The sequence below is a fragment of the Orycteropus afer genome, unplaced genomic scaffold (genome assembly GCF_000298275.1).
Source record: "Orycteropus afer afer isolate SDZICR_OR568_19922 unplaced genomic scaffold, OryAfe1.0 scaffold00098, whole genome shotgun sequence".
Lineage (NCBI taxonomy): Eukaryota > Metazoa > Chordata > Mammalia > Tubulidentata > Orycteropodidae > Orycteropus > Orycteropus afer.
Window position 1 is genome coordinate 3,261,852 of NW_006921685.1, and position 12,253 is coordinate 3,274,104.

The 12,253-nt window shown below is 37.9% G+C and overlaps 1 protein-coding gene across 1 annotated transcript in view; it reads right to left on the reverse strand.

Annotated features, from left to right (window-relative positions):
• The window catches only part of TMPRSS11A (transmembrane serine protease 11A), a 68,902-nt gene that overhangs the window by 26,378 nt on the left and 30,271 nt on the right, over positions 1–12,253 (reverse strand). Inside the window, exons 4-5 of the mRNA XM_042781215.1 lie at positions 3,301–3,368; positions 2,359–2,519 (exon numbers count right to left, since the gene is read on the reverse strand). Coding sequence (XP_042637149.1) covers positions 2,359–2,519; positions 3,301–3,368 — 229 coding nt within the window. The remainder of the gene's footprint in view (positions 1–2,358; positions 2,520–3,300; positions 3,369–12,253) is intronic.

The window sequence follows — 12,253 nt, forward strand, 5'->3', positions numbered from 1 at the left end:
CAGGAACACATTTGGAGAAATGGTAGTAAAGTAGTTTTGGAGTGAGATCTATGTTTAAATTTTAGCTCCTTTTACTTATTAAATTCTTTCTTTGTCCCCCTTTCATATCTATTAAAGGGAATTTGCTTACTTAGCAGCAATATAGGAATTAAATTAGCTATTGCATATAAAGGGCATAGAGAATGGAGTTGATTAAAGTCTTTTTAGAGAAATGATACTGATATAATGAGGTACAAGTGAAGAAAAAAAGTGGAACTATGTGTAAGTGGTTCCAGTAATTTTTTTTTTTGCTAGATTAGTGATTTTAAAAACCTTTTTATAAGATGGCTTTAATGGCTCCAAAGTTAATATATTATCCAAATGTTTGTGGGGGAAAAGTTAACCAAGTCTTTATAACATCAGTGTATATACAGAAACTATTGGTATTTTTTAAAAGGCAACACGTGAGTTTCTGTTTGAGGATGGTACCACCCAGAAATGCATTTGTTGCTAAACTCCCAGTGTTTCTACCTGCTTAGTCACAGAGGAAGTGGCTGGGCCAGATTAACCTCTGTTGATGGTAAAGATTTGCCTTTATTTTGCAAAAGCACCATTCAATTACTGCAGGTAAAACCACTTGATGGTTAACTTTAGACATGCTTTCATCAGAGAATATTAAAGCTTGAAATGTCAGTTTTTTAACATAAAAATTCCTTCCAGCTAAGTTCTAACTATTATTTGGAGCAGAATTCCCATTCTTCACAATGTTATTAATGATTAGTTATGATCCACATAGTCGAATGCCTTTGCATAGTCAATAAAACACAGGTAAACATCTTCTAGTATTACCTGATTTCAAACAAGATCCATGTGACATTAGAAATGATACACCTCATTTCACATGCTCTTCTGAATCTGACTTGAATTTCTGGCAGTTCCCTGTCAAAGCACTGCTGCAATCATTTTGAATTACCTCCAGCAAAATTTTACTTATGTGTGGTATTTGTGGCATTGTTCAATAACTTCTGCGTTCTGTGGGATAACTTTTCTTTGGAGTGGGCACACATATGGATCTCTTGCAGTTTGGGGGCAGGTGGCTGTCTTCCAAATTTGGTGGCATAGATGAGTGAGCACCTTCAACATTGCATCTGTTTGTTGAAACATTTCATCTGATATTCCTTCACTTCCTGGAGCCTTGTTTTTTTTGCCAATGTCTTTAGTGCAGCTTGGACTTCTTCCTTCAATACCATTGGTTCTTGATCATATGCTACATTCTGAAATGGTTGAATATCAGCATTTTCTTTTGTTGTTTCCTGAATCATTCAATATTTTGCCCATAGAATTTTTAATACTGTAAGAACAGAATATGAGGATACTGTATGGTTTAAAATTAGAAAAGGTGTGCATCAGGACTTTATATTTTCACCTACTTATTCAATCTTTATGCTGAGCAGGTAATCTGAGAAGCTGAACTATATGAAGAAGAGTGCAATATCATGACTGGAGGAAGACTTACTAACAATCTGTGATATAGAAATGACACAACCTTGCCTGCAAAAAGTGAAGAGATCTTGAAGCCTTTATTGATGAAGCTCAAAGGCTACAAACTTCAATGTGGGTTACAACACAACATAAAGTAAACTTTTCACAACTGTACCAATAAGCAACGTCATGATAAATGGAGAAAAGATTGAAGTTCTCAAGGATTTCATTTTACTTGGATCTGCAATCAATGCCTAAGGAAGCAGTAGTCAAGAAATCGAAGTATGTATTACATTGGGCAAATGTGTTGCAAAAGAGCTCTTTAAAGTGTTAAAAAGGCAATGATATCACTTTGAAGACTAAAGTGTACCTGACCCAAGCCATTGTATTTTCAATCACATCATATGCATGCAAAAGCTGGACAACAAATAAGGAAGACCAAAGAAGAACTGATGCCTTTGAATTATGGTGTAGTGAAGAGTATGTACCATGGACTGCCAAAAGAATGAACAACGCTGTCTTGCAAGAAGTACAGCCAGAATGCTCACTAGAAGTAAGGACGGTGAGACTTCACCTCTCATATTTTGGTCATGTTATCAGGAGGTACCAGTCCCTGAAGAAGAGCATCCTGCTTGGTAAAGCAGAGGGTCAGTGAAAAAGAAGACCCTTAATGAGATGGATTGACATAGTGGTTGCAACAATGGGCTCAAACAGCAACAACTGTGAGGATGGCACAGGACTGGGCAATGTTTTGTTCTGTTGTATATAGGGTCTCTTTGAATCAGACCGACTTGATGACACAACAGCAACATCATCTGAAGTGGAAACAATAGCAAGTCACTTTTAGTCATAAAATGAACTTAATAAAGTACGTTATATCACATATAAGGCACTTACCATTAAGTTCTACTGATGAGGTATTTATTGGCAGGGCTCTTGTGTTCCTTATGTTCCGATTTAATATGTTAAGGATTTTCTTCTCTCTTCTTACTCTTTGCTCAGTAGAGGAGAACTGGAACACCATAATGATATCTACTTTCACACCATCTTTCTCTGGACTAGGATGCACAAGAGAAAGGTGCAACAAATACATTCAGTACTCTCCTGAACTCATTCCTACATGTATGTATTATACATATATATATCTATATCTATCTATATCTATATCTATATCTATATATATATAATATTTTTTTCATTAAGTTGATGAGCTTGGGTCTGTGCCTATTAAGTGTATGTTCTCTTATATAATTCTCAAAATAGCATAATTTAAACCTCCTGGCAATTTCTAATCTGGTATCCGTCTTCCTTCCCCTCTATTAAACAAAAACACAATATTACAAAACATTATTATAATAGAAACACTTCTTCTTCTTCTTTTTTTAATTTGAACATACCACCTCCCACTACAGCCTTATTACAGGTAAAATTTATGGTCTCATTTTGTAGTCAATTCCCTTAATATTTTTCAAACTGACATATCTGATATAATTTGGTATACATGAATGATAAACTGTTGAGTTTTCCCAAGGCTTAGAGTTTTGGTATGTCCTGGGTCTTACAATCAGCCTATGGGCATTTTAATCCTGGTTCTCTCACTTGGGGACATTTTCCCTTGGGGAATTTTGAATAAATCACTTCCTTGTTCCTTCCCAAGTCTTAGTTTCTCATTTACAAAACAGTGATCAGCCTTATATTTCAAGACGTTTATAGAGATAATGTTTATGCAAAACTCCAACCAAGAATCTACCAACAGGCACAGAAAAAATGTATGTCCCCTGACTCCTTTGCTCCTTGTCCCTCCAGACTCATGACTGTACTTTGCCCAAACATACATACGTCAGTCTGACCACTTGGTTCTTGATATAATGCTTGCTCAAGGCCGAACCTATAAATATCTCATCTACCTGTAATTACAAGAGAGAAACTATATGTCAGTGAGATATTTCATAGTAAGATTACACTCCTGATTAATATTAAAAAGGAATAGAAAAAAATGATGAGCCATACAATTATTGAAAAGTGCTTTTCAACCCCAAACACTGCAACAGAATCACTTGAAGAATACAAATTATACTTGCTGCGCCTCCTCCCCCAGAGTGTTGGTTTCATCTGTTCTGGAGAACACCTAGGTATTCATATTTCAAAAAATCTCCCCAAGTGACTCACATGTGCTGGAAGTAGTTGTCTGTAATACAAAATACCATCCTAAAACTCCATAGAAAGAGAAGCAGAAAGTTATGTAATAGAGATGGGACCAAAAAAAAAGGAGGCGTCTGGGGTGATGAAGAGAAATGTGGCTCAAGACACACACAGCCCCAGGTTGAAGCCTATCTTGCTGTTCACACACTGGGCAACCTTAGAAAACTTGCTGAACTATAATTTGAGCCTCTGTTTCGTAACCTACAAAATAAAGGTATTGCTATGCTAGTCACAGAGTTATAAAGATTAAACAAATATAAAATGAAGGGAATATTTTGATAATTAATTACTGTTAGTTTCCTACTGCCACCCTGGCACTGAAGGCCTCAGCTTTCTCTGCAGGGGTTTGGCTGTGAAACATAGGGAGGAGATGTTAGCGATTTAGAAGACAAAGATTTTTAAATTGTTCTTGTTGATTGGATGCTCTTGGGTAAATCAGGGAGAAAGAGAGTAGGCTGGTGGTGTCCCCAGTGTTAATTGCCTGCCTCAGCTTCATCATGCTGGTTTGTCACACGTAGAACTCACTTGCAATATCCCCTAGTGACCACTGGGTGGCAAGAGTGTTCTCTGAATGCGAATACTGGATGATCTGAACTTGGAAACAATTTTCTTAAATTGGTTAAGCAGGGGCAATAACCAAATAAAACTAAACGGGAGGGCTTTTCAGGGAAGAAAGCCTTCTTTAGCACTATTGTTACTAGGTGCCGTGAAGTTGATTTTGACTCGCAGAGACCCTGCGTACTAGAGAAGCAAACACTGCCAAGCTGCTGGACCCTGTGCCATCCTCACAATCCTTCCTATACTTGAGTCCATATGTGGTAGCTTCAACCCATCTTGTTGAGGTCTGAGCACTATTGTTCTTGCTGTTGTTAGGTGCCCTCGAGTCGTCTCGGACTCATAGCGACACCATGCACAGCAGAAGGAAACACTGCCTGTTCCTGGGCCAGCTCCACGATCCTTGCTATATACCTTAGCCCATCGTTGTAGCCACTGTGTCAATCCATCTTGTAGAGGGCCTTCCCCTTATTCTTTGACCCTCCACTTTACCAAGCATGATATCCTTCTCCCGGAAATGGTCCCTTCTTATAACATGACCAAACCAGGTGAGATGAAGTTTGGCCATTCTTGCGTCCAAGTAGCATTCCGGCTGCACTTCTTCCAGGACAGACTTGTTAGTTCTTTTAGCAGCCCATGGTACTTTCAGCATTCTTCCACAACACCACAACACAAAAACATCAACTCTTCTTCTGAAGAAGAGTTGATGTTTTGTGTTTTTCATTGTCCAGCTCTCACATGCATATGAGGCGATTAAAAATACCATGGCTTGTGTTAGGCACACTATATTCTTCAACGTGATATTTTTGCTCTTCAGAAGTTGAAAGAGGTCTTTTGCAGCTGATTTGCCCAGTGCTGTACGTCATCTGTTATCTTAACTGTTGTTTCTGTTGGTGTTGATTGTGTTGTTGTTGTTATGTGCCGTCAAGTTGGCCCCAACTCATAGCAACCCCTCCTTGGGTTTCCGAGGTGGTATCACTACAGAAGTAGATTGCCCAACCTTCCTTCTGAGGAGTGGCGGTTCAAACCCACCAGCCGCTCCTCGGAAGGAAGGTGTTGATTGTAGAACCAAGTAATATGAAGTCCTTGACAACTTCAATCTTTTCTCCATTTATTATGATGCTGCTTATTGGTCCAGTTGTGAGGAGTTTTGTTTTCTTTATATTGAGGTGTAATACGTACTGCAGACTGTAGTCTTTGATCTTCATCAGTAAATGCTTCAAATCATCTTCACTTTCAGCAAGCAAGGTTTTGTCATCAGTGTATCACAGGTTGTTATTGACTCTTCTTCCAATCCTGATGCCACGTTCTTCTTCATATAGTCCAGCTTCTCACTATTTTATTTGCTCAGCATACAGATTGAGTAATTATGGTGAAAGGATACAACCCTGACACACTCCCTTCTTGATTTTAAATCATGCAATATCCCCTTGTTCTGAACAAACGACAGCCTCCTGGTCTATATACAGGTTCCTCATGAGTATAATTAATTGTTCTGGAATTCCCCTTCTTCTCAATATTATCCATAATTTGTTATGATCTACACAATCAAATAGTTTTGTGTAGTCAATAAAACACAAGTAAACATTTCTCTGGTATTCTTTGTGTTCAGCCAAAATCCATCTGACATCAGCAGTGATATCCCTCGTTCTACAACCTCTTTTGAATCCAGCTTGCATTTCTGAAATTCTCTGTCAGTATTACTGCAACCATTTTTGAATTAGCACATTTAGGCATTCACAAATGTGTTAGTTAGTAATCAAAATATTCTGTATTTAATTTAATCCTTAAAAATTCCCTATGAAATAATTATTTTCAATTGTATTTTATTAGCTGAGACCCAGAAACATATGAGTTTCCCAGCATCACACAGATAATAAACTGGGACTTGAACCCAGGTCTTCTAAATCTAGGGTCCATCTCTTTGTATTCAACCACACAGCCCTGCCATTAATTGTGATGTAAATTTTACATCAGTTTCTTTCACAGAACAGATATCAATAAGTTATAAAAAATAGTTAATATATAACATAGATGATAAAGTATAACACATATATATTTTGCAAATAGTTGTAAATTAAGATCACAGAAAACATTTAGAAAATAGAGAAATCATTTGTATCCAAAATATAACTTTATTTGTACTTAAGTAATATAAAACTAAATGGGTTGTGGAGATGTGAGGTTTATAAGCCAGACACAAAACTATTTTGGAAGACATGTTTTATAAAAGTGGCATTGTCATAATCTTTTATTGTCATACACAGACAATATTATTATTCATTATCTGGGGACATTTAGAAGAAAAGAAAAGCTGCACAAGATGAATAGGGAGAAAAAATGGTAAATTTTAAAAGAAAGAAAAGTAAATAACAGTTGGGTATTTAAAGAAGTTTGGTTTGTAATTATCTTCTGAATAAATTCCACCCTCAACTGATCCCTTGGCAGTTCATAACTTGTTGATGAAGGCATTGGATTAAGTTTTTGACTCTTTGGATGACATCATTCATCTGGGAACATGCCTACTGAGAAGAATATGTAAGTCCACTATCAATTCTATCTTGAGTAGTTAGTTTGGGAAAATGAGAGCTGGAAGAAAAATATAAGAAAAATCTAGGCCATTCTTGCTTCTTGGTAATGACAATAAAAATAGTTTTTCCTTTATAGTTCAGATTCCAGGACCCTGCCCCAATGGAGCCTCATTCAGTAGTTCTGAGGTGTTGCATAAGAATCTGCATTTAAATCTCCTTGAGGTGATCCAAGCAGTCAGAGACAACAGTTTCAGAAACCCTGTGACACAGGGACTGGTACAAAGCGTTCTTAGACTAGTTGAGTTTACAACAGGGGAAAATCAGAGGAACCATTAACATAAACTCTATTGTTTAATGAAGTGTATGCATAAAATAGCTTTCTAGAGACTGAAATCATTTTTCCTGGCAGACCAAGGTTTACCTTATTCAAAACAGCCTTTCTGCCAACACTTCAAGTTGCCAGAAATTTTGAAGAATCCTTTTTTTTTTTTTTAAAAAAAAAAAGCTCTGTGCCAGCTTGTTATATATTCATTATTATTTACATGGCCTAATAGAGTCAGTAATTTATAAAATCTAGTCTACCTTTGGGCACTTATATTGTTTTGTGGTTGGAGTTAGTCTCATAAAATTGAACTAAAGACCTCCCCTTCCAGGGGAGTGCCGCTTTCTGTTTGACACTTTTGAAATGCTGGAAATTGCACTGAGATTAACTCCTAGGAGGGCTATTGCAGGTTAGTTGGGTGTTTAATGTAAGAGTTAGGGAGAGGCTGTCAACTCAAACAGACGCACCCAACCATTCTGCTCTCATTCCCGTACTAACTCTGTTTACACATGTCAGCCTTTCACTGTCAGATGCTTCCCAATTTACTCCTCTCATAGGCAGTCTATGTATTCACATAGGGGGTGTTTCAGGACTAAGACTACACTCATCACATTGATATGTACCAAATATTGGCAGAAGGAATATAACATTGGCTTGGTGGCATAGGGTCTAAGGCATTTGACTGCTAACCAGAAGGCTGGCAGTTCAAACCCACCATCCACTCCTTGGAAGGAAGGTTGGGCAATCTACTTCTGTGATGATACTGCCTGGGAAACCCAAGGATGGGTCACTGTGAGTTGGATCTGACTCAATGGGAGTAAGTTTGGTTGTGGTTTGGTTTCTCCCACCATATACCAGAGCCCCTGAGAACTAAAAGAAACAAAATAATCATGAAGAAAACTTTAGAACTTGTTGCTTTCTCATAATAAACATATCATGCAAAGGATAATATTAGAGATTTTTTAAAAAAAACATCTTTAGCCTTAAGGAAGACTTCATTGATGTCATGTTGCTACAAAGGCTGAACACAGGGTGGAATTAGAGAAGAGAGCACAATTGTATTTAAGCCTATAGTCGCAGAGTCAGATTCTGTCACTAATCTACCTGCCCAGACTAGTACACACCCAGTCTTTTTACTCTAAACAATTCTGTCTTCAGGCATGTGTTCTGGTTACCTAGTGCTGCTCTGACAGAAATATACAACAAATGGGATGGTTTAAACAAACAGGAGTTTATTCTCTTATAGTTTGGGAGGCTAGAAGTCTGAGCTCAAAGTGCTAGGGTCTAGTGTGTTGTTGTTGCCAAGGTCTAGTAGCTGTGTAAAAGTCCCTCAAACTTGGGCTTCAGCCCTGCCTCTTGCTCCTGGCCCACTGAAGCTAGAGGCATCTCTTCACTCAGGCAGCTACTGGCTGCTGAAGCTAACAAGTCCAAGGGTGACAAATAAAATGGCATAGTCTTGATGTTACCAAATCACATGGCAGGCCATTAATTCAAGTCTACTGAAAGTCCCAAAGTCGGCAGAGCATGGCAGGCTGCTGAACAACGACATGGCTACATGCAGGACAAGCATGCCATAAGCTAGAGATCATTCCCAAAGCTGCTTCTTATATACAGGAAGCAGACTACATCCCTAAAGCAGCTACTCAGCTACTCTACTACATTCCACCATGGAGTTAATTACCAATCTTACCATGGGGAATAACTGCATCCAGCTGCCCAGCCACTCAACCAGGCCCAGCCAAGTTGACACACAAACTTAACTACCACAGGCATGGGCCTTGTTTTCCTGCATACTTGCCATTCTTGGTCTATTACCTTGGTCTATCATGCCCCTCCCTAATCTACTAGCTCTGCTTTTCTGAATCACACTTATCTTTAAAAGTCTGTCTCAGACACTATCTTTTTAGGGGCTTGTTCCTTGATCGTGAGAGTACTTTCTCCCCCTCCTGTTTTAATTTTTCTTCCCTTTTATACTTTCTAGTCCTTAGTATAGAAATTTATGCAAATATATTATTTCCCATACTACACTGCAAAGATATTATGGATAGGAACAGTGATTCGTATTTTCATAGTCTATAAGATTTAGTACAGTGCTTTGTGTACTGTAGGTATGAAGCATGTTTATTGAATGAATGAATGAAAGTGAGATTTTATCAGAAAGCTTTACATTTTCACAAGAATTCTCTACTAGCATAGTGCCTAAGGCACTTGACGGCTAACCAGAAGGCTGGAGGTTCAAACAAACCAGCCATTCCTTGGAAGGAAGGTTGGGCAATCTACTTCTGTAGTGATACTGCCTCGCAACCGAAGGAGGGGTCGCTATGAGTCGGGGCCGACTCAACGGCACATAACAACAACAACAACATTTCAATATGTTTTACATCAAAGTGAGAACAATGCTCCTAGAGAAGGAAAAAATTTCACATGAAATATTTTAAAGAACTCTTTTCTCCTTGTCCATGTTTTCAGATAATTTGATTCCTTGTGGAAAATTCCTCCATGATGATATTACAATAGTTATAGTAAAAATAGTTATACTGTTGTCTGTCAACTGTGTATCAAGCTTGGCTCTAAGTATTTGAACTCAAGAGCTTTCCACATCAACTCTCTGAGGTGAGTAGTAGTATTATCTGCATTATAGAAATGAGGAAATGACTTACACAAGGTGACGTGCCAGTGAACTACAGAGGCAGAATTCAAACCAGGGTTGTCCAGCTTCAGAGCCTGCTAATGCCCTGACAGTGCTAACTTCTGGCTGAGCACACAGGTGGGTTTTTACTAAGAGCTCCTACCCCATGGTGAGCAAGATGCAGTGTGTAAGCAGACCAGAAACTGTTATACCCATTTTCCAAGGGATCCTGCTTTTTAAGTCCTCCAAAAAATAAGAACTATGTTGTTCTTATCACAGTCTTTTAAAGGTGTTTCTGTATATATTTAAAATTATGATATATACAGTGAAACCCAAGATTCAAGAAGTTGGCTGTGCATCACTGTTCTAAGCCTACTTAGAGCATTGCCAGCCTGAGAACTGAGTAGTGCTCACAGGATTTGAGGCTTGATGGCCTTCTAGGTATCAGATCACTTCCTTTGTCATCATAGTTACCTTGCAACACTCAAACTTTGAACTAACTGCTTTGTCTATTGGAGAAGTCTCTTGGACCTATGTCATGTAAGGTCTGTGGATGTGTGGGTAGAGTGCCATGGAAGCATGACATCCTGACTATCCTAAACCAGGAGGTAATGACATTACTGAATAGGATGTAACATTATATGTTGTTATAGAATAATGGAAGGATTCTAAATAGATGATCCTGCAAAGTGAAGATACGGCTATATTTACTACTTTAGCAGGAAGCTCAGAGATGGCTTGTGTTGCTTCTTAAAAAAAATTCCCTCAGAAAATTTACTCATCCACATCTTTCCTCCAAATATATAGAATCTTTTCATTAGACAATATGTATCAACTTACTTTAATTCTAGTCCTCTTCTACCACTCTGACACTTTGTCATACTATGGTGACTTGCATGTTGCTGTGATGCTGGAAGCTATGCTACTGGTATTTCAAATACCAGCAGGGTCACCTATGGTGGACAGGTTACAACAGAGCTTCCAGACTAACAAAGACTAGAAAGAAAGACTGGGCAATATACTTCTTGAAAGGAGGAAAAAAAAAAAAAAAAAAAAAAAACCTAGCCTGTAAAAACCATATGAATAGCAGCAAAACATTGTCTGATATAGTGCTGAAAGATGAGCCCTTCAGGTTAAAAGGCACATAAAGTACAAATGAGGAAGCATTAACACAGAGTCAACCTTAATGACATGGAAGGAGTAAAGCATTCAGGATCTTCATTTGCTGAAATGGTATAATTCAAAATGAGAAGAAACAGCTGAAAACATCCATTAATACTCAGAAAGTGGAATGAATGAAGTATGAATCTAGGAAAATTGGAAGCTGTCAAAATGGAACACATGAATATCAATAACCTAGACATTAAATCCCCAAAATAAACACATAGTCATTGAATCAGTCACAACTCCTAGTGACCCTATAGGCCAGAATAGAACTGTCTCATATTGTTTCCAAGGTTATAAATCTTTACAGAAGCAGGCTGCCTCCTCTTTCTCCTATGGAGTGGCTGATGGGCTCAAACTGCTGATCTTTTGGATAGCAGAAGAGTGCCTTAACCACTATGCCACCAAAACTCCTATCCTGGGCATTAGTGAGATTAAATGAACTGCTTTGTCCATTTTGAATTGAACAATCTTATGGTCTACTATGCTGGGAATGACAAATTGAAGGGTATGGCATAACTTTCATTGCCTAAAAGGACATTTCAAAATCTATCCTGAAGCACAATACTGTCACTAATAGGATAATATCCATACCCCTACAAAGAAGACCAGTTGATGTGATTATTATTCAAATTTATGCACCAACCACTAAAGTCAAAGATGAGTAAATTGAAGATTTTTACTAACTTCTGTTAAATTGACCTAATATGCAATTAAGATGCATTGGTAATTATTGATGATTAGAATGCCAAAGTTGGAAAGAAAGAAGAAGGACTGGTAAATGGAAAATACAGCCTTGGTGATAGAAATGATGCCAGAAATTACATGACAGTATTTTGCAAGACCAACAACTTCTTCATTGAAATACCCTTATTCAACAACATGAATGGTGACTATACACATGGATAATACGTGTGGACCTTGCTGGAAACAAATCAAATACATCTGTGGAAAGAGATGATGGAGAAGCTCAATATCATCATTCAGAACAAGGCCAAGGGTCAATTGCAGAACAGACCATCAATTGCTCATATGTGAGTATAAATTGAAATAGAAGAAAATTAAAAGATGTCCACAAGAGCCAAAGGGAACTTTGAGTATATCTTACCTGAATTTAGAGACCATTTCAAGAATAGATTTGGTGCACTCAGCATAATGGCTGAAGACCAGACCAGTTGTGGTATAACATCAAGAACATCATACATGCAGAAAGCAAAAGATCACTAAAAAAGAGAAAAGAAAGAAAGAAAGAAAAAAGATGTCCAAAAAGACTCTGAAACTTGCTCTTGAATATAGTGTACCTACATAAGTGAATTGCTTGCTGAAAGTGAGGATGACTTAAAGCACCTACTGATGAAGGTTGAAGAATACAGTCTGCAGTATTGATTA